At 36.3% G+C, this 12,998-nt stretch overlaps 1 protein-coding gene across 2 annotated transcripts in view; it reads right to left on the bottom strand.

Moving 5' to 3' along the window:
- LOC109429338 (lutropin-choriogonadotropic hormone receptor) overlaps positions 1 to 12,998 on the bottom strand; it is a 208,604-nt gene that overhangs the window by 50,373 nt on the left and 145,233 nt on the right. For both annotated transcript variants that reach the window (XM_062846743.1, XM_029860184.2), the window contains exons 4-5: positions 5,708 to 5,782; positions 4,699 to 4,764 (exon numbers count right to left, since the gene is read on the bottom strand). In XM_062846743.1, the coding sequence (XP_062702727.1) occupies positions 4,699 to 4,764; positions 5,708 to 5,782 (141 nt within the window). The remainder of the gene's footprint in view (positions 1 to 4,698; positions 4,765 to 5,707; positions 5,783 to 12,998) is intronic.

The raw sequence follows: 12,998 nt of genomic DNA, 5'->3' as shown, positions 1-12,998 counted from the left end.
CTTCCATTTAAATCAAGAAATGAAAAATAGCCAAATAAACATTTTAAAACATTCTCTTCGTCATCCTCGTCTTGTCTTTTCGTATGTTCCTGAAGGTCATGTTATGTTCATCTACTTTACCGAGGTCTTTCATAGCTTAGTTTGTAAATTCACAGTTATAATTCATCACCATACTGACGGAAATAAGATTCGATTACGGTCCCGTTCAACAGTTTTGCAACATATTTGATTTTTTTCATGTATTTTGGGCAACACGTATCTCTATGATTACCCCAAAATGTATTTTGATTACTTCAGTAATGCTGGAAAGGACAGCTTCTAGTTAATAGTTGTGGAAGTCTTCATAAAATACATTGTATACCAAAGCTGAACACCAGGTCGTATTCCAGTTGGGCCGTAATGCTAAGAACAGTTTCTTTCTGGAGGTTTCACGGCTAGAGTGAAAGGACGAACATGAATTATCATGAAATAAATGAACATAACACCAATAAACTACGCTTTTCAAGGTGCGAACTTTTGCCCCGCATAATGCGAACTTTTGCCCCCACTATGGGGCAAAAGTTCGCATTGGAGTACTTGTATTAAAAATTATATTACTAAAACTACAAAAGGAACGCGAAAAAGTCTAGTACTACGTTTTGAAGGCAACATGATAGGGACCCGTTTAACGAAGAAAAGCGATATAATTTTCTTTTCGTTTAATAGCTATTTTGTAAAGTCTGTTAGGTGCGAACTTTTGCCCCGCATTACTCTAGAGGAATTCCAGGAGGAAACCAAAAAGAAATTTAAAATCACTCTGGAAGAACTCTCAAGGACAAGGATTTTGGAGTACATACCTCCAATTTTCTCGAGCACAAATCTAGAGAACTGTATACGTTTGGCAGTTCTCTAGATTTGTGCTCAAGAAAATTTGAGGTATGTACTCCAAAAATCTTGCCCTTATGCTGAAAATTTAACTTCATGCTTACTTCCGCACAGTGAATATTATGTTACATTTTTAGTCAGAACCATTTGACGGTTCTATAGATTTGTGCTCCAGGAAATTTGGGCTACGTATGAAATTTTTTGAAGAAATCTGAAGGGTTCCCTGAAAATGCAGTACAGTAATTCCAAGAAGAGTTTCTTGCGGTACTCCTGAAAACGCCACGAAATAAATCCTGAAATGATTTCTGCATGAACTCCCAAACGAATCTCTGAAGGGACTTCTAAAAGGTATCCGTAAAAAAATCCGAAATAATTCTTACAAAAATAATCCCAAAAAACCTGATGATGTAATCACTGGAAGAATATCTGAAGGAATTTCTAAGAAATTTCTGAAGAGTTGCCTGAGAGTATCTCCAGAAGAATTACTGAAGCAACCTGTCGAAGAACTCCAACAAAAAATTAAGAAAGCATTCCTGCAAAAAAAGAAATATGAATTTTTTAAGGAATCTTTAGTGGAATTTTGGGATGAATACCCAGAGGAAACACTGGAATATTCCCTGCAAGAATCTCAACTGAACAACTGAAGAAATGACTGGAGGAATCTTTGATGAAACTTCTGAAAGAGTCACTAAAGGAGCTTCTCTGAAATTTATTGAGAAATTTCTGCAGGAATTGCATTGTTTGAGGGAACAGCTGCAGGAGTAACTGGAGAACCTTCGGAAGGAATCTGCTGAAGAATGTCTGTAGAAATTTGTAGAGAAAATCCGAAAAATCTCAAAAAAAATATGTTGCAGAAAATTCTAAAAGAATTCCTGAAGGTATATTTGGAAAAAAATTGGCTGAACTCAACAACATAAAAAAAATCCTAAAAAATATTTCACCCAGGAGTTTGGCCGGAATAAAGTTTCAGGAAAGTATTCTATTAGCTAAAATTGAAGCATTCTATGAGAAATTATTAGAGAGATTTCAGAAGATATGTTAGAGCAACTGCTAGAGCTGGGCTCTGTTTTAATTAAAAAATCATATATTTTGAGATACTAGATCATGGCGGTGTTCTAGAAAGTTTCCGATATCGAAATATTTGGATTATTGATTCAACCTAAGCAACAATGAATGCTGAACAGTGAGAGCATTAGCTGAACAATAGATGGTTAATGGTGTCAATGGAAGAACACAATGACAGCTGAATATTGGTCTGAAGTATGGCTTGTCCAACCTCTTTAACCAGCAATACATAGATGGCTGAATATCAAGTTAAATAGAATATTATTCATCTGGGCAACCAGTTTTAAAATATACACCAAACTGCAGACTTAATCATCTGTTGTCAATCTTTAATCAAATACTTTTTGACAGCTGACCCAAGCATGGTTTTTGATGATTCCACGTCGCTTCATCAGCCTCAATACAGACTGAGTTATTTATAAATTAAATTGAGCTTATTAAGCGCGTTTAAGGCCTTAAATCAGTCTTCTAATAAACTTCAAATAAGCTAAAAGTTGAATAAAATCACCAAATTTAGATGTTTAGGAGCTGAATAAAGGATTGTACCTCTTGTGCTCAGCTTTTGTTCAAATGAAGGCTGATTTAAAATAGTTGGAGAAACATTTGTACAGCATCAAATTGTTACCTGGGAATAACTTGCTGATTCTTGAATTGATATTTTCCTTAATCTAAAATGAAAATTACAAAATTATTTTTGTCACATATTTTTAAATTATGGTAACCTTAGTTTCATATGACTTCCTCATTTTTTTGCCTTTGTCGTACACCACAAAGCGTACTGAAAGGCTATATGGGCACTCAAAAAACGAGTTTTCGATGAAAGGCTTGGAGGGTCAAGTCACATATACCAATCAACTCAGTTCTACGCATTGAGATGATGTCTGTATGTGGGTATGTATGTGTGTGTGTATGTATGTCTGTGTACAAAAAAGTTAACTCATTTTTAAAACGCTTTCCATTGACCGATTTTTTGAATTTTAGTACGAATCGTACCGGAATTTTACCGCATTGTTTGCAATTAAAAATGGTTCGGATCGGTCAAAGTGTTCCGGAGTTTTGGCAATTTCAGTGATCTGGAACATAACCGGTAGAACTGGCCCCATCATGCGGCACATCAAACTGCGCTGATTTTTGTAACCTTCAGCATGGTTGACGAAATTGGTGCGGAAATCAACACTGGAGGCCAGAAGTTTCACGATGTCGACCCAAAATTCAAGATGGCGACTCAAAATTCAAGATGCCCTTTGTTCAATGGAGTTTTAGGCTCAAAACCCATGCAATTTGGGATAATTTGGTATGAGGAAGATGTCCTGAGTTCAAAACTGACGACCAGAATATCCAAGATGGCGGTCCAAAATCCAAGATGGCAGCTCAAAATTTAAGATGGCGGCTGTTTATTGGAGTTTTAGGCTATAAAACTATACAATATGGGTATATTTGATATGGAGATGTCTGGAGTTCAAAAATGGCGACCAGAATATCCAAGATGACGATCTAAAATCTTAGGTGGCGGCTTAAAACTTAATATGGCGGCTGTTTAATGGTATTTTAGGCTTTAAAGTCATGCAATATGGGTATATTTGATATGGAGAAAACGTCTGAAGTCCAGAAATGACCACTAAAACATCCAATATGGCGTTTTTTAATCCAAGATGGCAGCTTCAAATTCAAGATTGCGGCTATACAATAGAGTTTTAGCCTCTAAAACCATTAAATTTGGGTATGGGCACACAACGAATACACGTATTTGATGAACAAATGTAGATTTGAATAATGAAAATAAATCCACATGTTCCGGTGGGAATCGAACCCACGACTCCCAATTCGCTATACGGGCGCTTCTTTCCACCAAGCTACGGAGCCACTAGACGACAGTGCCCGAAGCTCACGCCAAATTTCGAGAAAAAAAATCCTCTCCCGCTCTGACATTCGTGCACATTGCACGCAACAGAGACGTGTAGATGTTCATCTAGTTCCGTCAGAAGGAAATTTGGATTATGAAAAGGAACAATTACCATGTGGATAAGTGGAATGGAGTTCAGTTCTGTGCCTTCGGGAAACGAAGATCGTCAAGTGGCTCCGAAGCTTGGAGGAAATAAGCGCCCGTCTAACGAATTGGGAGTCGTGGGTTCGATTCCCACCGGAGCACGTGAATTAGTTTTCATTATTCAAACCTCAATTTGTTCATCATTCACGTGTTTCTGTTGTGTGCATGAATTTAAAAGCAAAAATCGAGAAATTCACAATTAAAGGGGTCCGCTATCGATCACATTGTTGTATGGGTTAATATCCAGCGCGCACTGGCGCAATCAATTTATAAACATGAAGTCGCAATAATGAACATTGAAACTGATACGCACGCTTTCCCCGGCCAGAGTGATAGATGGTTCGACTAGGTCAAAGAATAGCAAACGAATCTGGTGTCTTAAAATAGAGACGTATCTGCACTTTTTGCTGCCTTCAGATACCACAGTCTTATTGAAAAGATAAAACTCGTATCTGTCCAGCTTCGAAGTTATTCTTGTTCTGTGCAGTTGTAGAACGAACGTCTTAATTTCCCATCGCTTCAAGCTGTGAAACTTTCCATGTAGCCATAGTATTCAAACAAATGCTGGGAAAATAGGTTTCCTCAATTAAAACAACTAATTAGCATTCTTGCCGCGAAGCCTCGAGGCAACACGAGTTTCCTTTGCACCTATTGTGCAAAAACGCCCACCCACCTGAAAACCCCCAAAGGCAATATTGTAGAGACACAAACACTATACTCACAATTCATCAGTCTTGATTTGAATGGCTCTCTCGTGTATCTCCTGGATCTGATTACCGTCTAAATCTCTGTTGGTGATGGCGAGCGACGCGGCAGTGATTGAGAAGAGGGAAGAAAAAGCAGAAAAGCAGAGATATGGGTGATTAGGGAGACCATGGCTCAGCTCAGGGGGATCGAATTTTATTTTAATGGATGCGAAACGTTAGGGTGTGGCAGTGAAGGTTCGACTCACTTGGTCTCTAAATGAACTCTGTTCTTTTAACGATTATTTTCTTTTCAAAAGACTCGGTATTCTTTGAATCACTCTTAATCTTTGATTCACTTTTTGCTCACTAAATCGAAATTAAATAACAATCACGCATATTTCTTATATAGAACGAGCGAAAAGTAAATATATAGTAGTTATAGCTTTTTGGAGAAACAAGATTATATGTATAAGTTCAAAAAACTACTCAAATAAATCATAATTGACGTCAGAGTGAGAAGTGATTTTCACTTAAACATAGCCACACCCTAACTAGCATAAACTTACAGTCATGCTTTCAGCAAAAAAAAATGACACGGAAGCTAACCGAAGCTGTGTGGATGCTTGCTAAATATTTACACATGTGCAAACGAAAAATGGTACCACAGGATCACATTTCATGCCCATAGTAAGTAATGGTTGTGATGACGATGACGACGATGATTACGGCGACAACACGAAGGTGATGATGGATGATATCGGTTGATATCGGTGATGGTAATGGCGATGGCGATGGCTATAATGATGGCAATCGAAAGTCGGTCTTATTTGTTCGTCGAATCGTCGGTCCGTTGGTCGGTCGGTGATCCGTGATATTATGTCCTGGGTATGTGCATTCCCACGTTTTGGGAGTTCACCACATTGGTCGTGCATGATGATGGAACACATATGTATGGAAGCCCTGTCGCATGGACGGATTATGGGTTCAGTTCAGCTTTGTGGCAGACATTGAAACACGGAAAACACCTTCTCAGCCGCTTACTCACACCATGTGTAAAATTATGTTAACTGAAAGCATTCGCATGTCCGGAACCGCCAGCAGTCCGCAGTGGATGATGCGCCTGTGGAAAATTGAAGGAAAGAGAAAAAAACGGAAACGAACTGTGAAAAATGTGAAATTCCGGTTGGATGGATGGAGAGGTGAACCCTTTAAAACCAATCCCCGCTTCAAGGTAGAAACGTCAGAGAATTCAAACACTGATGCCACAATGGCTCTCTACACTATTAAAAATTGAGTTTTCTTCCATCAACGTACACAGTTACGTCACGAATTGGCTGTAGCAAAATTACCTTCATCGTTCAACATTCAACACAATTTTCCATTGAATTGTAAAATTACAGCTTTACTGTGCAGAGAATTAGGTGTTGCAATAAGTAGTTTATTGAAATTTTTTGAATGTGTGTTTTACAGTACTGGAGTATATCATCGGTTCCGGAAAATAGGGGTACAACCCAAAATTTGCCATTTTTTTGAATATTTGTAGCAAGTGATAGAAACTAAGTAAACTTTCATTACACGAAGACTTGTTCCCAAACTTATAAGCTCCAAGCAAATATCTCGTTGGTTGCTTGTGTAAAATATTTTAAAGATATTTGAAATTTTGTGACGATTTTTAAAGATTTTTTTTTATCTGTATTAACGAGATTTTTAGCCCTAGGCTAGTTCATCTCGGGACCAACGCTTTACTTCCCTTCCGAAGGAAGAACTCACATTTTGCGAGTTTGTCGGGAGTGGGATTCGATCCCAGGTCCTCGGCGTGATGGTCAAGAGTTCTAACCATCACACCAGGTCCGCTCCCATTTTTTAAAGATTACTTAAAGACTCGCTATTCATGGCTGAAAAACACTCTAAATATTTATAGCATGTTAAACTTTTTTGTGAGAGAAAAAAAGTTGCCTATCCCAAACATTTTGGCCATCTCCTGTACCTCACTGCATAATTCTTATTCTTCACTGTTCACTCCTCACCAGAGATGCCAGATATACAGATTTTTCTGTATTATACAGATTTTTAGAGGTTGATACAGACAGGATACAGAGTACAGAAAAAATACAGATTTTATGATCTTGATACAGATTTTTCCTCCACATATTTTTTTCCTCATACATTGATGCAAGATGAAGATAAAAGTAATAGTAATTTTTGAGAGTGCAAACCCATTAAATTATCTATATTTTTCACATTTGACCTCAATTTTCAATCATTTACATTGCAGGAAATTAGAATTGAATTTAATAAAATAAATATTACGAAATATAAAACGTCCTAGATATGTAAAAGTATACGTTAAGGGCGTTTTTTTATCACGTTGAAATCTTAATCTTGTCTTGTAATATAAAACTTTTTAACCTTCGCCCAAAATGAAGTTTTTTAGCAAGTTTTCAAAGATTATGTTAGTATAAGGAAAAATCGAATAAACTATATCTTTGCTGATTCTTTTTTATGTGTATTGTTGTTTGCTTGACAATTTGCAAGAGTCGCGAATTTCCAGTGAAATATGAAGATGTAAGGAAAGTGTAAGCTTCAGTACATAAAAAATGAAATAAAAGTTGGAAACTTTGCTAAGCAAAAGAGCTGGTTTTCTTTATGCTTTTTATTCTTATATGTTGAATGAAAATAATGAGAAAACTTACGAATAATGTTTTCGTTGAAAATTGAAAATAATAACAGTTTATTTTAAATAATAATATCGAATCGGACCTGAGAAGAAAGAGGTGCACACCTTTTCAAACAACTATAAAATTGTGTTGGAGATAAAAAATCGATAGAGCTTTCGGAAACTACAGAGTACGAATACAACCTGCAAAAATATGATGCATCGAATGTAGCAAAAGGAACACTTCATATGTGATGAACATATTTGAACATTCTCAACGTTACCTTGCAGATGAAAAGAAAAGAATTGCGAACGCGAATTGAACTCAGGTCCTTTGGGTGTGAATATCATGCCCTAGTAATTTTGCCCATCTTAGCTTGGTGAAGCACAGATAAGGCGGCATGGGAGGGTCTTTTTCTATTTTCGGTAAAAGGCGGAGAGGCGTCTAGTGTATGGAACACCGGTAATGGGAAGGGGTTTTTTTTAGAAATTCTTACAGGGATTCCTTGAAAAATTTCTAGAAGCCATTCTTAAGATATTCCTTGATTAATTTCACCAGGAATTCTTTTGAATAGATTTCTATGGGTTCCTTCTTAAACTTCAGCAAGAAAAACTTTACATACTCTTCTGGAAATTTGTTTAAAGAGTTATCGAAATTTTTTTGTCGACGGATAACTCCATTGATATTTCCACGAATTCTTTGAGAAATTCATTAAGGAATATTTCCAAATAATTTGTATGAAAATTCTTCAAGAAATACCTGAGGAATTTATTTCTGGGATCTTTGCAAATGTTTTGTAATGCGTTCCACCAAGGATTTACCAAAATGTTTCTCCAGGTACTTCTTCTATGATGTAAAAAGAGAAATTCGGGTTAAGTACCGTTCCTTTCAATTCCACTAAGAATTTGCATCCCTTGATAGATACGTATTTCGACCTCAACTGTAAAGTCGTCTTCAGTGTCTCGCACTTGACTCGACTGGACTGGACTGAAGTCGAGTCAAGTACGAGATACCGAAGACGACCTTACAGTTGAGGTTGAAATACGTATCTGTCAAAGGATGCAAAATTTTAGTGGAATTCAAAGGCACAGTACTTAACCCGATTTTCTTTTAACTTACCACTAACTTTACTTTTTTTTTATTTTTTTTTTATTTTTTTTTATTTTTTTTTTTTGAGGCTTTACATTTATTAATTTTAATTGATTCGCCTCCCCTAACTTTACTTTACTTAAGAGTTAGATTCCTTCAGAAGTTTCTGCTTAGATATATTTATCTCCAGAGATTTCATCAATATTTCAAAATTTAGAAGTTCCTTCATGGAGTATACCTGGAAAAATAAAAATTCTGAAATTCTCCAAGTAAATTATCAACAAATCTTAAAGGAATTTGTTCGGAAACTCTTCCCTGGGATCTTCAAAAAATTTTTGAGAAATTCGTTCAGTGATTCCTGAAGAAACTCCTTCGTGTTTTTTTAGAAAAAATGAAAAAAAATCTTGATAGACTTCTGGAGTAACTCTATCAATGCAAGAATCCTTGAGAAATGTCTGCAGTGATTCCTGGAAAATCCGTGGAGGAATTTCTAAAGAAATCTCTTAAAAAAATGCAGACATTGCAGACAAAAGTACTTGTGGATTTTTTTTAAGAACTCCTTCATTGAGTTTCTAAAAATTCCCTGGAGGATTTTCTGAAGGAATCCATGGAAGAACTGCTGGAGGTACTTCTGAAGGATTCATCGAAAAAAAACTCGTGCAGTTGATGAAGAGCTGTCTTGGAAGAATATTTTAGAGAGAATAAAGGAATAAAAAAAGAGATTTTTCAAGGAATCTTTGAGAAACCTACATGAACCGGAGAACCCTCTACAAATATACATTGAAACATTTCTTTAAAAAAATCTTTGAATAAAGCTTATTGGTAGTTCCAAAAGATTCTCCTAACAATTGCTGCGGAACTAATTGTTGAGGAAACCTTTTGGAAAAAATGAAAAAAAAAAATCCCTGAAGAAAGGTCTGAACAAATCCAAAGCAATGCCTAGAGGAATACTTCAAGGCGCTATTGGATAAACTCCTGGAGGAACTTTACAGAAAAATATTTCGAGAATTTCTAGAGGAATTTCAAAAAAAATCCCGAGAAAATTTCTGAAGAAAATGGAGTAATCCTTTAGGTAGATATTCAAGCAAAAATTTCTGGAACGGTTCTTGAAGATAATTTTTTATAATCTCTCTATTTTTGTGTATTTTAACTTATGCTAATTCTTCATACAAACTGAAAGTTTCTAAATTTCTGATAGAATCTCTGAATGTTTGTTAAAGAAAAAAATCTCCTGCAATTGCAATTTTCAACATACGTGAGAGGAAGTTCATAGAGAAACCCCTGGAGAAATTCATTGATAAATTTTCGGAGAAATGCTATAGAAAAACTCCTGAAAAAAATTTGGAGGAATTTCCCCAAAAATATTTAAAAAAATATATTAAGAAATACAAGCATAGCTTATGTAGCAATCCCTGAAGGAATTTTCTCTTTAATCCTTTAAAGAATCCCATGAGGATTTTCGAAAAGAATTTCTGCGGAAACCCGTGAATTAGTTTCAGGATATTTTTTCAGAAACTCCCAAGAAAGTCCCAGGGAAAATTCTTGGAAGAATCCCTGGAGAAATTTTCACAGAAATCCGGCGAAGTAAAAGTTCAGAATTATTAAGAATAGACATATTTATTTTACTATTCAAAACCATAACGCTCTGCTATTTACACCGTTTAGTGAAAACTTACTACAAATAGAAATGTTCATGCAAAATTCAGAACATGAACATGTTGTTTACATGTTGAACCCACACATTTCTAACGGGGTCTGACAGGATTTACGGAAACTTGGTGTTTTTTTGGCTTTCAGTCACAGTTTCTAAATACAGACAAATACAGATTTTCTAAAATCCTGATACAGATTTTTGGAAAAATCATCTGGCATCCCTGCTCCTCACTCCGAACTGCTTATTTATCATTCCTCTTTTCTCATTCCTCACTTTCACTTACTCCTCACTTTCACTTACTTCTCACCCCTCACTCTTCACTGGACATTCATCATTACTCAATCTTCATTCCTCACTTCAAACTCCTTCACTGCCTGTGCCTTACAGTTTATTTTTCATTATTCACTGCTCATTTACCACTTTTCACTCTTCTTTGCTGAATCCCTACTCTTTTGCGCACTTCTCACTGCTTCACACCACAAACCGGTCATTCCTCATTGCTTTTCACCCCTCTCTTCCCACTGCTCATTCCTATCTACTCGCTTCTTACTGCTCACTCTTCATATTATTGCCTCCTAACTCCGCACTGCTAACCTAGCATCTAACTTCTCATCCTGCACTGCTCAATCCTTAGAAATACCGTCTCACTCCTAGCGTTGCGCAATTTTGAATCGGTGTTCGCAATATCGATGATCTTGTTCCGATTAATCGATTTTTTTGAATCAATGTTGAAGCCCCATGAAATTGACCGAATCGATTTTTTATATTCGATTTTTCTTTCGATTCAAAAATATTAATTTCTTTTTTTTTTTTCAATGCATTGTAAATTTTTTCCATTAAAAAATACCTAAAATCGAAGTACATAAAATCGAGGATCTATATAATCTAGGGTCCACTAATCAAGGTATACCTGTATATATCCCAGGTTTCTTGGGCAACCCCTCCCAAGAGTCTAAGTGAATCTTTCTCAGGATTCTGGAGAAATCCTTCTTCCCAAGTAACCACGGTGCTGAAGCCTTATTGCATGCAGATATACGGTGTATTTAGAGCAATCATTACTTTACATCAGTGTTTCCCAAACTTTTAGGAGGTATCGCCCCCTTAGAGCTCTAGAAAAACATTTTCGCCCCCTTAGGTGAGATTTAATTTTTCAGTAGTAGAAGGTTAAAACAGCTACTGCGGAAAAGCTAGTAAGTGCCATTAAATAATTAAGGTTACACTCTCATTTTCATTAAATTATTTCGTCAATGCGTTGATTTCAATCACATATACTGAGTTTAAACGTGCTTACATAAATATTGAGATCATGTTTGTGCCTACTGCTCAAATGGTTGTTGATTGAACATTGATTTATCGAAATAGAATAATGGACTGTCATAGCCCGAGCACCTATGAACTCTTGTTATTCTTAATTAGATGTTTTACCAGTGTTTTAATTTTTAGTCAAATAAGATTGGTGGATAATTGAAAAACATGTTTTGTGGAAAAAGTGCAACTCACAAAATTGTCAGAAAAATATCGATGTGTAGGGAATCGCGCCACTTGGGCGGTGGCTTCTATTTTTGTCTGTTTTTCACTATAACTCAGTCAAATTTGAACCAATTAACACAATTTTTGGAATGCGGTGAGATAGGTATACTATCTATTCGTGTACAACATTTAAAGTCAACTGGTTCAAAAATGATTGAGTTATAGTGGAAAACAGACGAATCAGTAGCGTTGTCGGATTTGGCAGATTTAGTCTTGTGTTGGCTATTTGTGAGTAGATGGTGAGGGTGTAGTTATCTAAACTTGGATTTACCATTCACCATCTACCCACAAATAGCCAACACAAGACTAAATCTGCCAAATCCGACAACGCTACGCCAAGCAACCGGCGACATACAAGTAGCGGTACCCCTATAACCTCCCTGAAGAAGGCCCAAACCAAGGGCCGAAACGTCGGATGTAATAGAATCACCCCGCTCATAATTTTCCGGACCGAAAAGCCAATTGTAGAGGGATAAATTCTGCCTATCAGTCGGTCGTTTCCACAATTAGCTCATGCTTTTTATTGAAAACTCCATGAAGAAATCCGCCTATAAATTTAAAACCAATCTTGCTCATCAATTCGCAAAAAACTCGATTCCTTTCATAATTTTGACAAAAACTAATCGCCATTAGCCCACTTTTTTTTTAATTTCCAGAATAAAAAAAAAACTCCAGAAATACGTGTAGCAGCCTTACTAGTTTTTTTCTAGCAATTTCGCCAAATAGTCCACATTCTGTAGAATTAAGTCGATGTTTAATCTTCTCAAAATGTATGGCAAGGTGCACCTCGCTGTTGTAGTACATATACAGCGTGCCTGGCTGGGTCATATTGACCCCTTATATCTTACTAGGGTTCAGTATGTTAGTAAGAGATTTTTACAATAATCCTACAGAAAACTAGAAATGTCAGCTTGAATGTCAGGGGTTTTTTTATGATTCATTTTGCGTTCTTGACTTGTAATTCAATACTATTGCTGTTTTCCAATAATCGTCCCCCTTTTTAGTATATTCGCCCCCCAATTTTGATTTTCCAAATTTTCGTCCCCCTGGGCCTGATTTTCGCCCCCAGGGGGGCGATTTCGCCCACTTTGGGAATCACTGCTTTACATGAACACTTGAGGTTGATTTAAAGCGTAAATGGCAATTATGCGACTGATTTAAGATTATACCAGTATAATCGTAATTTGATTCTATAATTGCCCATTTCCACTTTAAATCAACCTTAAGTTTGCATGTAAAGTAATGATTGCTCTAAATACACCCTATATCAGCATGCAATAAGGCTTCAACACCGTGGTTACTTGGGTTATGATCGAGAAAGTCCCTTTCAGGGATTGTGAAGAATTAGCTTAAGTTAAAATTCACAAATACAAAGAAATAATAAAAAAAAACCTTTCAAGGTACTG

This window comes from Aedes albopictus, chromosome 1 (genome assembly GCF_035046485.1).
Source record: "Aedes albopictus strain Foshan chromosome 1, AalbF5, whole genome shotgun sequence".
NCBI lineage: Eukaryota > Metazoa > Arthropoda > Insecta > Diptera > Culicidae > Aedes > Aedes albopictus.
This window is presented reverse-complemented; position numbering and strand designations above follow the sequence as displayed.